This window comes from Aythya ferina (genome assembly GCF_964211825.1).
Source record: "Aythya ferina genome assembly, chromosome: 6".
Lineage (NCBI taxonomy): Eukaryota > Metazoa > Chordata > Aves > Anseriformes > Anatidae > Aythya > Aythya ferina.
The window spans coordinates 35,966,233-35,980,286 of NC_140303.1; the positions used below are offsets into that span (position 1 = coordinate 35,966,233).

A 14,054-nucleotide genomic window follows, 5' to 3' on the forward strand; every position below is an offset into this window, starting at 1 on the left:
ATGAACCCTGTGAGAGGCATCTGAAAATTACCAGCGGTGAAGCATGGCAGAGCAAAAGGAGCACTTCAGCTGAAGAATAGATAATGCCCAGCAGAGCATAACTGCGGTACCAGCTGCTGAGAGGGTAATTCAATGCTCATAATGATTTTCAACTTCATTCTAAAACTATCACTTTGGAAGTATTCCTCATCTAAAGTACAAAGTTTCCCCAGACCATCAGAATAGAATCTCTCCACATCCTCAACATGTGAAATTAATGACTGGATATTATGCTGAGAGCCATTTAATTAAAAACACTTCCATTAATAATGCAGTTGGAGACTGTATGTGTATTATGTAATTAAAGATAGTACATCAGTAAATGATACTATGCAAAACCAATTCAAAAAATTCAAATGAAGCAGTGTAACATAAGGAACTTAATTCAAGTGGGAATAAAAGTCAATGTGAAATAAGCTCAGTTTTTCCTGGAAGCTGCAATTAATCTGCTTCTGGCAATGCTATTCAATACTTATGTTTTAAATACGGGGTTCTGCTTGTTTTAAAGGTAACTGGTGTAATGTATCAAATACGTTTCTCTCTCCACTTCCTTTGCCAAATAAAATTACAACCAGTCCTTCTATCTCAATGCACTGAGTGTGGATGATTTAATGGGTCTGGACTACCTTGCATGCTATTCATCCATGGTACCATTTTACTTTGAGCAGTGAGGTTGTGCTTGGCTGTCACAAAATGCTGTGGGTCTCATAAATATAAATACTTTACAACTGGCAGAAGAAAGTTGGAAGAGAGGGTGCTCACTTGGGACAGAGCATTGCCTCCAGGAAGCTCGGGTTCCTTGGTTTCCCAAGATTTCTTTGTCTAATCCAGATCTTCAGTGATTGAAGCCAGAAATGCTGCAGTTAAATACAATTGACATAAGGCTACTTAATTCCAATCCACTTCTCAAGTACTAGATAATGTTAAATAGGCTTGCTTTATCATCTTAAATATGGCATCTTGAAGTATTTTTAATCCTCTGGTTTACCTCCCCGGAAATCTGTGTTAAGTATTCTGCACTGGGCTGCCAGGTTTGTGGTGTAAGTCAGCTCAGCATCACCTGCCATTGTGGCGTGTGCTTCAAAAACACCTCAAAATGTGGAAGAAGAGCCTAAGTAGTATTGACATAAAATAGACTCAGGGTTCCTTAATATTCAGTTCTCTTACCAAGCTGAAATGCAAATGCTCAAGTTTTGAAGTACTTCAGTTAAAATTGGCTTGACAAATTTTGAAACTTGGACTTCTTTAGAGCAGTCCACACAAAAATAGATGTGAATTGTTATGCAAGTGGCTGCAGTTAGTAATGCTGGTGTTGCCATGTCCCCAGGAACATACCCAGAGCTTGGCCCTATGGAGCTGATGCTGCCCCCAGGGGCAAGTCTTGTTTCTTGGGCAATGTTGGCTGTAGCAGATAATACAAATTTGACCAGTGCTATGAGATCCAGGCAAACACACTGATAACGTCAGTTGCTTTATTTTATTTTATTTTGTTTTTTCCATTTTAAACTTTAGGGCTAATTCATATAGCCTCACTGTCTCATATTCCGCTCTTCACTTTCTTGCCAATTTGGAACCAATTATAATGTATCACCTTTCAGGAAGATCACCAGCGTATTTGGAGCTGTTAAGATAAGGTAGCCAAAGCTTAATTGACTGCATAATGATAGCTGAGCCACATACTGTCTGGGAACAAGGCAAGAGACTAGGGAACCTGAATTTGCATCTGAAGTGGCTAAAATGTAAAGCAGCCAAGGGCAGGTGTACAGAATAATTGGAATGTGAGATGCTAGGATCAGGGTGACAATAAAACTGTTTTTTTTTTTACTAATGATAGTCAAAGGAAGAGGTGCAAGGTGAGTAGTAGGACATCAGAGGAAACGTTGCAGAAGCAGCTTTTGCTTCTCTCCTGGGACTGTGCCCACTGCCACGGCCAGGCTGTGTTCTGCAGGGTCCTGTGTGCAGCTCCCATGGCCCAGGTCTGTATGTGATCCCAAACCCGGCCTGGAGATCCTGCAGCTGGAAGCTGCCTTCTGGCTGAAAACCTACGGGTGCTCCAGGCTGGTGAGCTGAGCGATTTGGTGGGCAGCAGCAGTCTGCAGGGTGATGTTGCTGCACCACGAGGCTGGCAACACACAATGGATTTCATCCAAGTTGCATCACTACTAAACGTAGATTTGAGCAGGCTGTGCTGCTGGCATGTGGCTTAACTTCTTTTCTCTAGCTTCTGGGACATGATATCAACTTGTGACCCTGATTCTGGAAACCTGTGAGGAGGTTATGCTAATTCCTAGTTAGTCAGTGACCGATACAGTACAGGTAAAATTCTCTGTATACACTTCAATGCTAGTTGCCCATGTGTTAGAAACATCATTTTATTTTATTCATTTTAAAAAACAAGAAGTAAACTGCTTCTGGTGGATGCATCTAAGAGATGTTCACAAGAGGCAGAGAGGGGAATGGCATAGTCTAGCTTTTCAAATGAGACAGCCTACAGCTAAAAATGTATTTGATTGATGTGTGTTTCCTTGAGCTGCTTAGTTTGCGACTTGTTATTGTCTTTTCTACTGTGCATATTTGAATAGGAACAGTGGTAATGACGAATCATTATTATACTATAAATAAAACATTATCCAGATTATGCTGGTCAACGGAGCATAAAACAAATAGCAAATTCTAATGTCCTTGAATTACCCATGATTTTGGGGGAGGGAGGTAGCAGCTCAGGATGCTGATTTGCACCGAACACCTTCATATCAGAGTGATGGAGAGAACAGCAGCCAGCATATTTAGTGAGGAGTTTAAATTCTTATTTGCATTGATATAAATACATGCAAAACTCCACTGTTGAGATTTGAATTGATTTATAACTCAATATATTAAACTTTTTTGAATTAGATGAGAAACATTGGTTCTTCAGTCATAAGTCATTCCTGCTCACTTGGGACATTTTCTAAAAAATTGTGTATTTTCTTTGCTTCCAAGCAATTATTTTAAGGTGCATGACATTTAATCTACTAAATTCTTATTTCAAAATTCTCTGGATAAGGGTCATGAGTGACAACTATTGAAATTTGGAACTTGTATAAAAAGTCATCTGTTTATACAGAAAATTCTTTTTAAAGTAGTGCCTGTTCTGTGTAAAATTAAATTTTGTTCTGTTTACACAGGTAGTGAAACTCGAGTTAATGAAGTCTGTCACTGTTAGGTTCATTGGAGCATATTTTGCTTAACTCGCTAGGCTGAAACACTTTCTTTTTAATCTGATTTTTGACTGCAAGTCCTTTCTTGCAGTGATTTTCTCAAAAATGATATTAAAAAATGCACTGTAATCATTTGGGGCTGATTTTTAAGGTACTGATCAGAAACAACGTGGTGGATAGGGGTGAGTTTTGTGACATAAAGGGTTTTGGTACCGGGGCTCCATCCCTCACAGGGTCAAGCACAGAGCCAGGCTGCCCCAATGCACTGGGGCTGGAGGAGGAGGAAGATGAGGGTGGTGGTATAGGGCTGCCATTGCAGCACCACCAATTTTTGGCCTGCTGTAAGGCAAACCCTGAGCCTTCGAGGGCTTCTCTTAGGTGTGTGGGGCCCTCTGGACCGGGGCCTTTTTCTCTGTGGAAAATGTTCGGCTCTCCCTAGCCTATGTTATGTTCACTGGTGCGGCAGGAGAGGAGCAGGGCTGGCAGTGGTCACTCCTCAGCCCTTAGGGGAAAGGAAAGCTCCTGGGGGGGATTTATGGGTGGGCCCGAGACTTGATTCAAGTCATCTGCTGCTGCCTGGGCACCTGTCTTCTTGGTGTGTGAGCCAATTTTGCTACCTGGAGCTTGGCTCATAACAAATGGAGGCTTGAGGCCTTTTCGCAGCCCCGCTTGCCTGCCACAGGCCCTGGACCCTCACCCTGTGGTGTGGGATGCCCAGCCCAGGCCTTGGCTCTGCAGCTGCAGGTGGAGAACCCAGCTCCTACCCCAGAAGCTCCCCGAGCACGGACAGACCAAGCAGCAGGCCCTGCATCTCCACAGAGCCTCTGCTGGGCAGGAACCCAGCAGACATGAGCCCAACCAACCCCTCTACTTTTAATGCCCTGGTTCAGGGGCCTTACCTAATAATTAAGCAGTTCATGACCACATTCATCAAACCATCCACTTCTCAGCTGCCATAAACACTATCAAACCTATTCAGCCCAGGCTTCTAGCACAGTCAGGTGCAGGCCAGACTTAAATATCTCATCAAAGAACACATTCCAGCTGGGAAAAATACTCAGTGATGTGTAGCAATATCTGAGTTTTTGTGCATAAGGACACAAAGTGATATTGGGGGAAAAAAAAATCCAATTTACCACAAGTGAGTGACAGATTTAGCAAACTCTCTTTATTTACATACAAATACATGTACACATATATTCTGTATATGTACACATATTCAAGTGTATATACATATATGGTTTCCACGTACTCTACAATAAATAGCATGTAGGGTTTTCTTTTAATTGCCTACAGTGCTGAGTAAAAATACATGGCAATAAAATCATGGCTTACAGCTAAGTTACAAAAGCACCAAACACCGAACCCATAGCAATAAATCCAAGCTTATATACAGCTAGAACGAGGACACGCTATACAGAATACAAAGTAGAACATCTTGTAGGAATCAACAATAATTGACAAACTAAAAACATCATTTAGAACAGGAGAGACTCTATAAAATGGAGGAAAACATTCAGATTTGTGATGAAACAAAACCACACATTTAAGTTTGTCACCTAAAGAGAAAAGCAAATTAACCATTACCTTTATTTTTTTGACAGAATAAATTCATGTGTGTGACTTTACCATGGAAATCAGAATTAATCTCATGAGTGAGTCCTTCTGAGCTGCCAGTCATTTGTCTGGGTGCATAAAACTTGAGCAAAGTATTTTAACAGTACTTCATTTAAGCTGCGTGTAGCTTCTTGGGCCCTGCATGTTAGTTTGATTATAGGTAATGAAAAACACTTCCTCAGCCAGCTTTTTGCACGGGACCTCTAATATCAGGCTGTCACAGGGGTCTGCGATAGCAAACCAGCAGCAGTGGTAAAATCAATACTGCAAGAAAGCCTGGGGAATTTGTGCTTGGCGCCGCACCGTTGGAGCTAGCTGCTACTGACTTCAGAGGGAGCAACAGCTTTGCTTCTGAAGCAAATTCCTAGCCAGACCCTTGGGTTTTACAACTACAAGATGCTTTCTGTACAAGGTGTGAGTCTGGCTGAGTGTTTTCATATCGACAGCAATTGTTTGAAATCTGCTTTATGAGGTGAAGATGCATAGATTTTTGTTCTCCTCTGTTTTTCATTGCCTATGTACTGACCTTCAATATGCAATGCAATGATAAGGAAGACAACTGGGTGCTGTTAAGCAGAAAGCTCGTGTTACTCAGGCATCATCCTTACACTGTGATGTATTTTCTTCGCCACAGTATAGTGGTAGCAAGACAATTGCTTCCTTTGAGGGGAAACCAGCCCCTGTTACCATTTTCAGACTTAAACAGAGATTATCTTTTTCCAGGGTATGTATACTCTCACCATGAAACTAGTACAAGTGTGCAAACACTTAAGAATGATCAAAACCAGTGATGACCACAGAAGGAAGAAATGTACACCAAACCTGCACACCTGGTGGGTCTAATAAACTAAAACTCATCAGTGTTTAATTACATCATTGCATATCCATGGGTAAAAGTCTGAAGGAAGAACTACTCACTCTTCACTTCAACGAATACATACAACTACTACAACTCATAGAAATGCAGCTTCCTTTTCTTTTTCCTAGAAATAACACTTTCAATATTTAGACTTGATCCTTTGAGCCCTGTGTGTATAACATTCTTTGTGAAATTAGAGGGAGAGCTGTTTATTTGGGTTTCCATATAAGCAGCTGAGAATCACTTGTTCTTTATATTGTCACCTCCTAAAGTTCCCAATGAGAAACAGGATCGTTTCCTGCTAAGTGTTGTCCAATTCAAGTAAAAGATAATCTCTCTGCTGTTGAGTCTTCTTTAAAAAAGAATTATTTTCATGATCGATGCTCATTACAGACAAAATTTGCTTTGATTTCTTTTTTTTTTTTCATAATGTGTCTGCCTGGTGGTTCCCTTGTGAACGATGAGAGTGCTAAAGTGCAATGGTCTCAAATGAAAATGATTGTTACATAAACAGTTTGATTATTTACGATACAGCACAAACACAGCTACAGTTTTAAAAGACTTTTTAACCTGCTAGGAAAACATATTTCTCCAGAAGGTTAATGGGAATGCTGATTTTTATGACTGATGCTGGATCTTTACAGTTACTGGCAGCTGTCTCAGCCAGAGGACAGGTACGGAGTCTCGCTATGGTAGTTGTAATCAGGACAGACCTTCTGCACCAGTTTGTAATCTACGCTGTAAAAAGCAATGTAAATGCAGATAACTTTAAAGGGTTTAGAACACAACCAGGAGACATGGCTTTGAGTCTGCTCTTGATAGCAGATCTTGGAGGGGTCGAAATTGCACAAGGCAGTTTTTTTAGCGCGATCTGTTTTTTCGTACTCGATCCGGCAATTGAAGGACTTGGATTCCTTGGTCTCCAGCGTTGACTGTGGAGACGACTCAAACTCAACCACCTTGGAAGGTGGCACCAGGCTTACAGAAACGTTCCCGAGACCTGTGGAGTTATGTCGGAAATAAACGCTGAAGGTGCCGTTGCCATGATCAACGATTTTCCCTGTGATCAGGAGGTTCAGTTTAACAGTTTTGATGTTAGAGTGGAAGTCGCCCCATCCAAACATCTTCTTGAATTTCCCAGTTTTTACTATAGGTCTGCGTTTAGTTCGTGCAAGAGATTCCTGAACCTCCGTGATGTTGGACAACCAATCCCAAAAGTTTTCTGTGCTGTCTGAGTAGGACACCTGGCCATGTTTCAGTACTGGAGATGGCTTAACAAACAGGCGTAAGGGATTGATGATCCTGGAGTGGACCACGTTGTCGACCAATGTCTCTGCAGCATCCTTGTCTTCCCAGTCCAGCACGTCCGTGGCTTGTACGACTTGATTAGCGTCACAAAATACCTGTTTCAAAACAGAAAAAGAATGGCATGAAGTATGAAAATAAAAATGTCAAGATCCGAAAGGAGCTATTAATATTTCTTTTTATATCAGCGGGGACTGAACCACATCTGTGCCAGTTCAGTCACACGGACTTCTGTAATGAGTAATTTCTATTGCCCCATGAAAGCTCAAGGATTTTATTCACAATAGCTTACGGCAGATGCAAAAAGCTCAATGGGAGCCATCCAGGGGAACAAATGCATAAATCTCTGGACAGGTCGAGGACTGTCATGTGTCAAGCAAGGCAAGCACACACTGCTCTCAGATGTGTTAGATAAAACCATGCCTAAGGACACAAGAAAACCCGAACAGCAAAGCAGAACCTCTGCTAAAAGATGGGGTGACAGACAAAAGCAGATTTTTTTTTCCATTCTGTTTTCTTGTTCTGCGTAGTTAACCTGCCAAATGCTTAAAATTCTCCTATCTGTACAATAAAATGTTTATTATACATTTGTATTTTTGGTCTTGTCTCTTCCATTGGCATACCTAACTTGGTGTGCCCACTCGTGCTCTCAGTTTGAGTCAGACTGTGAACATAATCATAGCTTTTGGTGCGTTGGTTGCAGGTGCTAAGCTGCGTGTATTTTGCAAGGCCTAACCTGCATGAGGAGCTGAGCAACTTCACTTGTAGAGCACGTCTCATCATTTTTCAGTAACATGACTAGGCCAAGCTATGTCTAATGCAAAATAGTTTGCAGTCAGAGAGCAAATAACAATTCGTAGCAGTGACAGTGTTAGCTTTCTGACCCACGTGTCTCAGTAAATATCAGGTTCCCGATTCAATGCACACAGATACTGCCCAGGTACATTCTTCCTGCACACCCTGAGAGGGGAGTCCTGTTGAAAAGACAGAAGTTGAGCGTGTAGTCAGGAAATCAGAGGTAGGACGTGTGTTTTGACAGGCTAGAAGTGGACATTTGACTTGTTTTAAAGCCCTTGAAGTCTTAAACATAAATTTTGTAAAACATATTTGCAAGGTAGTCCTCCTCAGGGCTATCCTACATCAGCATCCTCACGTACAAAGAGAAGCTTTTCAGCTGCATTATCATTCACCAACACGCTACCCATTGCATGAACGGCATGAAAAGCAGCTAAATAGGGAAATAACTGAGTTGTAGAGTGTTCCACCCCCAAAGAAAAGCTCCTTCCTCCTCCTCCTGGCAAAATGCTGCCCCGAGTTTGTCATGGATCTTGCAGGGCTAGGCACTGGATGGTTTGCTGGGGAGGAACGAGCACCCCTCCGTAGGTAAATTATTTTCTTCTTTAGGTTGGAAAGGGGGAAAAAGACACCAGCGATCACTCTCAGCCTGAGACCTTGTATGTCAAGTCTCTGCCTCCATGCTACGTTTTTTATGGCTGAGCTACGAACTTGGGAAAATAGGAGATCCTAATGGAAGCAGAGACGGATGCTTATCTGCACCACCACGAATACTGCTGTCATAGCGATGCTGGGGGAAGCTGTCACGGTGATGGAAAGCTCCCGGTGCAGCACTGCATGTTTATGCATGGGTCCTCAGCCACTGCTAAGCCAGCCCAAGGGCTGAAGGTGAGCCAGGTGGCACTGGGAGCAGCTGGGAGCTCCCCGCTGCAGGCCGGGGCTGGCACCGAGGATGCAGAGGTGATGAAGGTGGGATGCCATCCTGTGGCAGCCCCAGGCTCCAGTGGGGATAGGGCTGAAAGTCCAGAAGCTTTTGCTCCTATTTGAAGTGCTAACAACCACTTGGAGGCACAGGTACCCACAACTGGTACCCGGCTGAGGACTGCAGGGGGTGAGGTGAAGGAGCACTGCTGGCCCCAAAGCCGCTCGGTGCGCAGGAGGACCCAGTTTTGTGTCTGCATGCAGCTCTGCCTGTCCTTTGGCAAGGGCACAGGGATGCACACAGCCGTCCTTCTGGGCTGCTTTCCTTCTGCAGTGCTTATTGGTATGTGTGCAGCGGCTCTTTGGCTTTCCTCCCCTTCCTTTTAGGAAGAGATCTAGAGGGCATTGAGCCATGTGTTAGCGGTAATGCTCGGCGTATGGCTCTTCTGGGGGCGCTCACTCCAAATGAGATAGCAGAGCATTGCTTTCGGAAGTGCTTCTTTCCGCAGGCTCCGCCATAAAAAGAAGAAATATGTAGTATAAGGTTCGGGGGAGCTAAGGAATGGGAAACATTACCGCATGATAAAACAAGTCAGGATTGTCACATCGGGAAGGTATTAGGGCACAGTTATTTCACAGCCATGGTGGTGGAATTGCGGAGTTGTGCCATGCCAAGCCACTGCCACGACGTTTAATTGTGTATGTGTTGCAGTGAAGGAGCAGCTGGTATGCTCACAGTGAGACCTGCCGCTGGAGCTGCAGTGACATGGGCTGGTTCATGTGGCAATGAACTGGCTTTCATAACACAGGAATACAAAACCATTAATGTGTTGAATCATGAGGATGCAATATTCCTGTTTAGGGCACATACAGCACCCAATAATCGCTGCTGCTTCCTTAAAATGAGTATTTTTTTCCTCCTCTCTCAAACAGGTTGAAGACTACAGGACTTGGGCAGCTTTAACTCTTGACTCTGCCTCCTCCTGCTTCTGCCCTCTTCCCTCATCTTGCTGTAGGAACAAGGCTCAGGGGCTGAAAAAGTCATCGGCTCAGTCAGTCACAGGAAAGGGGACTTTGCAAGCCCTGGATGGTACATTTGTGGTGTTCTGCAAACGTTCAATAAACAGTGCCTAACAAAGAACAGCCTAGTTCTGCTCAGTGCCCAGCGCAGGAGCACGAGTGAGGGCACCTTGTTCAGAAACATGAATAATATTTGTACAAAACCCTTTGTGTGTGTGCACAGACTTTGCTATTTTAAATAAAGCTTTCTGCAACACGAGAGAACCAAACCCTAACCCATCATTTGCTGCTACGCATTGCACAGACCCCTCACGTGATGATAGCCTTTTGCTATTAGCAGGGATGGGCCGATGTGTTTTGTTCAGCTGGTTATTCACTTTGGTTAGCAATTTCCAGGAAATAAAAAAATCTGTATTAAAAGAATGCAGAGCGTGCTGGAAAAAATGACCTCCTCAGCATCTTCCCATCTCACTACGGTGCTTCTCTATAGTGGAAAATATTGCTAGGAAGGTATTTGAAAAAAATACTAGCTTAGGGAAGTTTGTATATACATTTAAATAGATGGCTGTGGCTGTAGTTCTCCTCTGCTGCACCTGCATTTTCCCATTCCCTCCAACCCATCAATTCCCAAGCAGAGGAAATCACCTCATCTATTTTCTGTATTACAGAGGCTGTAAACTGTAACCCGGTTACCCCCAAATTTCCATCAGACCACAGACATCTTCCTGTACTGGGCATTATCTTGGACCTGTCACGCTGTGCAGAACCCACAACACGCCTTGCTCTTTTGGTGGGGTACGCTAACCACAGAAGCAGTTCAGACCAAAGCATAGCATCGTGTTTATTTGTGTGGTTTTCACTCAAACCACTGCCTCTTCCTGCATGCTTCTTTGAATGATTGTGATTTCTCTTCAAGGCCTTTCACTTCCATGAATGATTCAGATCATGGCAGAGAGGCACAGGGTTGAATGAGGTCCCTGTGAACTATTTTTAAGAAATTAGTCTGTGCTGAAGCAATGCCGGTATCAGTAAATGCTGTATTTTTTGTATTTGCCCCGTTAAATTTGTGCTCGCTCACCTGGAACCTGCTCCCACACCTTCCTCCATGGGCAAGGCACTAAATAAAGGAGGAGCAGCCATGCAAGAGTTAACAGTTCTGATGCTTTGGGGACTTGATCCAGGTTAGTCATCAATCACCAGCAATCATTTCTGTAGCTTCTGCCCTGCCAGGAATCATTTAAAAACCGCCGGCAATTAGCTGAAATAAATAGGTCTGGTGGGATAAACTGCTCTGAAGCACCAGTCTGCCACTCGCCCGTGCTGCGGTGAGCGTTTTTATCCCGCAGACAAGAGAAAAACTCATCTTGGGGGAGCTTCCAGTGGGCTCCGAGCTCTCTTCTGGTCCCAGCCCTGCCGCTGCATCACGAGGGTTTGTATTCATCTCACTGCTGTAGCTGCAGAGGATGCTGCCCTGGCTGCCTCATGCTAATCTCAGCATCTTGCAAGCCACGCGCTGCAAGAATAAAGCAGAATCATTGAGCGGCCTCACGAAAACCTTGCTGTGAATGGGGGGGTAGAAGGAAGAGAAATAGCTCTGCTTTATCTGTTTGAAAATTCAATGATTTCAACACATTTATCAAATTTTAAATAATTTATGTCTTGACAGGCCTTATCAATTTTGCAAAGCACACACATTAACCAGATACAATGATCTCATATTAGCTTTTTCAGCATCTTACACCAGAGCCCAGGAAGATTAATAAAAACTCAGACCGTCATCAATTAAATGGAAAAACATAAAATTGTGTTCCATTATAACCTTTTTTTTTGCAAGAAAATGATGACGGCTCCTAATAATTCATCACAACAAGCTGAGTTTGAACTTTACCGATTATTAAATACGTTTTTCTCAAAGGCAGAGGCCGCGATGGGTTTTATGGCAGCAGATGCGACTGCTGTCAGGAATGCTTCAAGGAATTTAGGAATTAAGCAACGTCTTTTAGCAGGACTATGTTTAAGAGCCATGTTTGTCCCATCCAGTCACAGCCTCATTTTGCAGGATGTTATAAGCACATGAGCTGCAATTGTAAGGTGGTTTAACTCTCATTTACCACTGCAGCTTCTGCTAGGAATGAAAGCTTTGAATTAACAACTGGGGTTGTTAAAGGAAAAATTCTTTTGGATACTCGGATCTTCAGCAGCCCAAACTTATGTTCAGGTTTTTGCTTCAAAAACTTTGATTTTGCTTCCCTTCTCCCAGAAATGCTGCTGGGAGATGTTTGGATTTCCCTTGAGGAAACAAAATAAGAGATCGTGCAGGTCAGCCTGCACCAAGGAACGAGTCGCTGCTTGCTCAGAGTTGAAGAGGTTTCAGTGCCAGGCAGGTCCAAGGTTTTGCACCGATTCCTCCTCCACTGGACTTTGCAGTCAGCTGAGGGCCCTGGTCCTGATACGCCAAGCCATGGACACGCGGCTGCAGCTACAGCAGTTGGGGGCTGAGCTCATTGCAGGAAGCACTGAGCATCCTGCCATGATCTGGGGCTTGTGTCTTTTCCCAGGAGCTGTTTTAAATCAGATAGAGGAGTTGAGATAAGCTACTTTATTAGAAATTATTAAGTTCAAAAGTGTCTGTAAATACCTGAGGGCCTGGCAGCAGGGAATGCGGCTCACATACTGGGAAAATATCGAGAGCTGCAAAGGAGCGCAGCTAACTTCTGCCTTTCGCTTCAGCTGTGAGGAAAGTACAAAATGACTTGGAGATGAAGTGAAGCTAACAAAAAGGCTCTGTATTTGACTGCTGGCTTTACTTCCTGAGCTGAATTCTTCTGCTGTGGTGACGGAGGAGGTGCTGGGTGACCTGAGGGTGCTTGGGGTGGCCGCGGCATGCCCTAGCCAGAGCCAGGGGTGTCCCTGGACCAGCCCCATGGCATGGCAGCCCTTGAGCTGGTGGACAGGAGCAGACTGAGGAAGGAAGTACATTTTTCACAACTTCCAAAAATTAAAGGAATGACAGAAGGCATCGCAAGTGGAGGCAAAGATCAGGCACAACTGAACCTTACAGCCCATTAAACTTCCTGCCTGTAAAGGAATCCTGCAAGAAGATGCCTCTCACAGAGGGACACTGTGCTTGGGGCCGCTCTGCTTGCTGCTGCCAGCCATGGGCAGTGTGATGCCCTCCTGCACCGAACCCCCCCAGCAGCTCTGGGAAAGTGTCAGAGCAGTGAAATGGGGATGTCAAAGGAAGAAAATGGGGAGTGAGTCAATGGGACTGTATATTAATTGTGAATATTTGTATTTTCTGACACTGCATATCATTGCCTGAAATTCAATGAATCCTGATAAACACAAATATAAACTTAAATACCTGAAGGAGATACGACAGTAACAGCCAGCCCGAAGCTTTCTTTAACTGCTTAGCCTTCTGCCTTTCAGGAGTTTCAGACTGTCACGGAAGGTAAGGCAGAAAACATAAATTGGAAACATAAAAGCAAATGTGCAGACTCAGCACCATTTCCCCCACTACAATACGGCAAGTTCCTCTTTTATTCTCACGGCAGAAATACGGGAATTGAATAAAGTGGGTTCGCTGAGTGCCACTGAAAGGCGCTTTGCCATTTTTCTGCAAAAGATCTGAGAGAGAAAACCTCTATCTACATCTATGTACCCCTGAAGGCTAGGGAAGGTAACAGGTAGAAATCTTTGCTTTAACGAGAATATAGCTATCATTCAAATAACCTACAGACAAACATATCAGTCTAAAACAAATGGGCATGCTGAGAGAAGTTCCAATTCAGACCATGATTTCATGGCATATTTTTCAACAAAATGTATCCTTGATATAATATTTTAGAGAAAAAAAAATAAAATTATCCACTTTTTGTGAGAAAGCAAAATAGTACTTTACTAAAACAGCACTTCAATAAGGAAAGAAATTTGTGGGGGAGAAAGAAGCAAAAGAATAAAGGAAAATTAAAAAAAAAAAAAAAAAAAAAAAAAAAAAAAAAAGGAAGCCTGTAATTAATTCTTTTTCCAGAAAGGTATCTGTGGAAAGCATTTGCCATTTTACCCATAACCCCCACTAGTAGTTTCAGCTTAACTGTTCCCTCCAGCTTCAATTGGATAAATTGCATAGATGGCTTTTAAATGATATCCGTGTATTGCATTGATCTACCTTTTTGCTGAAACAACAGAAAATTCACTCTGAGAAATGCTACTTGCCAAAAAAAAAAAAAAATGCACACAACTCAGCTGTTGAAGACTTCACCTTATTCTACTTAAATCCATTAAAGATTCCCTTA

General features: G+C 43.2%; 1 protein-coding gene across 1 annotated transcript in view; it reads right to left on the reverse strand.

Annotated features, from left to right (window-relative positions):
• Nucleotides 1-4,385: 4,385 nt before the first annotated feature.
• Nucleotides 4,386-14,054, reverse strand: part of NXPH2 (neurexophilin 2) — a 35,414-nt gene continuing 25,745 nt past the window's right edge. Inside the window, exon 2 of the mRNA XM_084523606.1 lies at nucleotides 4,386-7,118. Within this exon, the coding sequence (XP_084379732.1) occupies nucleotides 6,375-7,118 (744 nt within the window). The 3' untranslated portion in view covers nucleotides 4,386-6,374. The remainder of the gene's footprint in view (nucleotides 7,119-14,054) is intronic.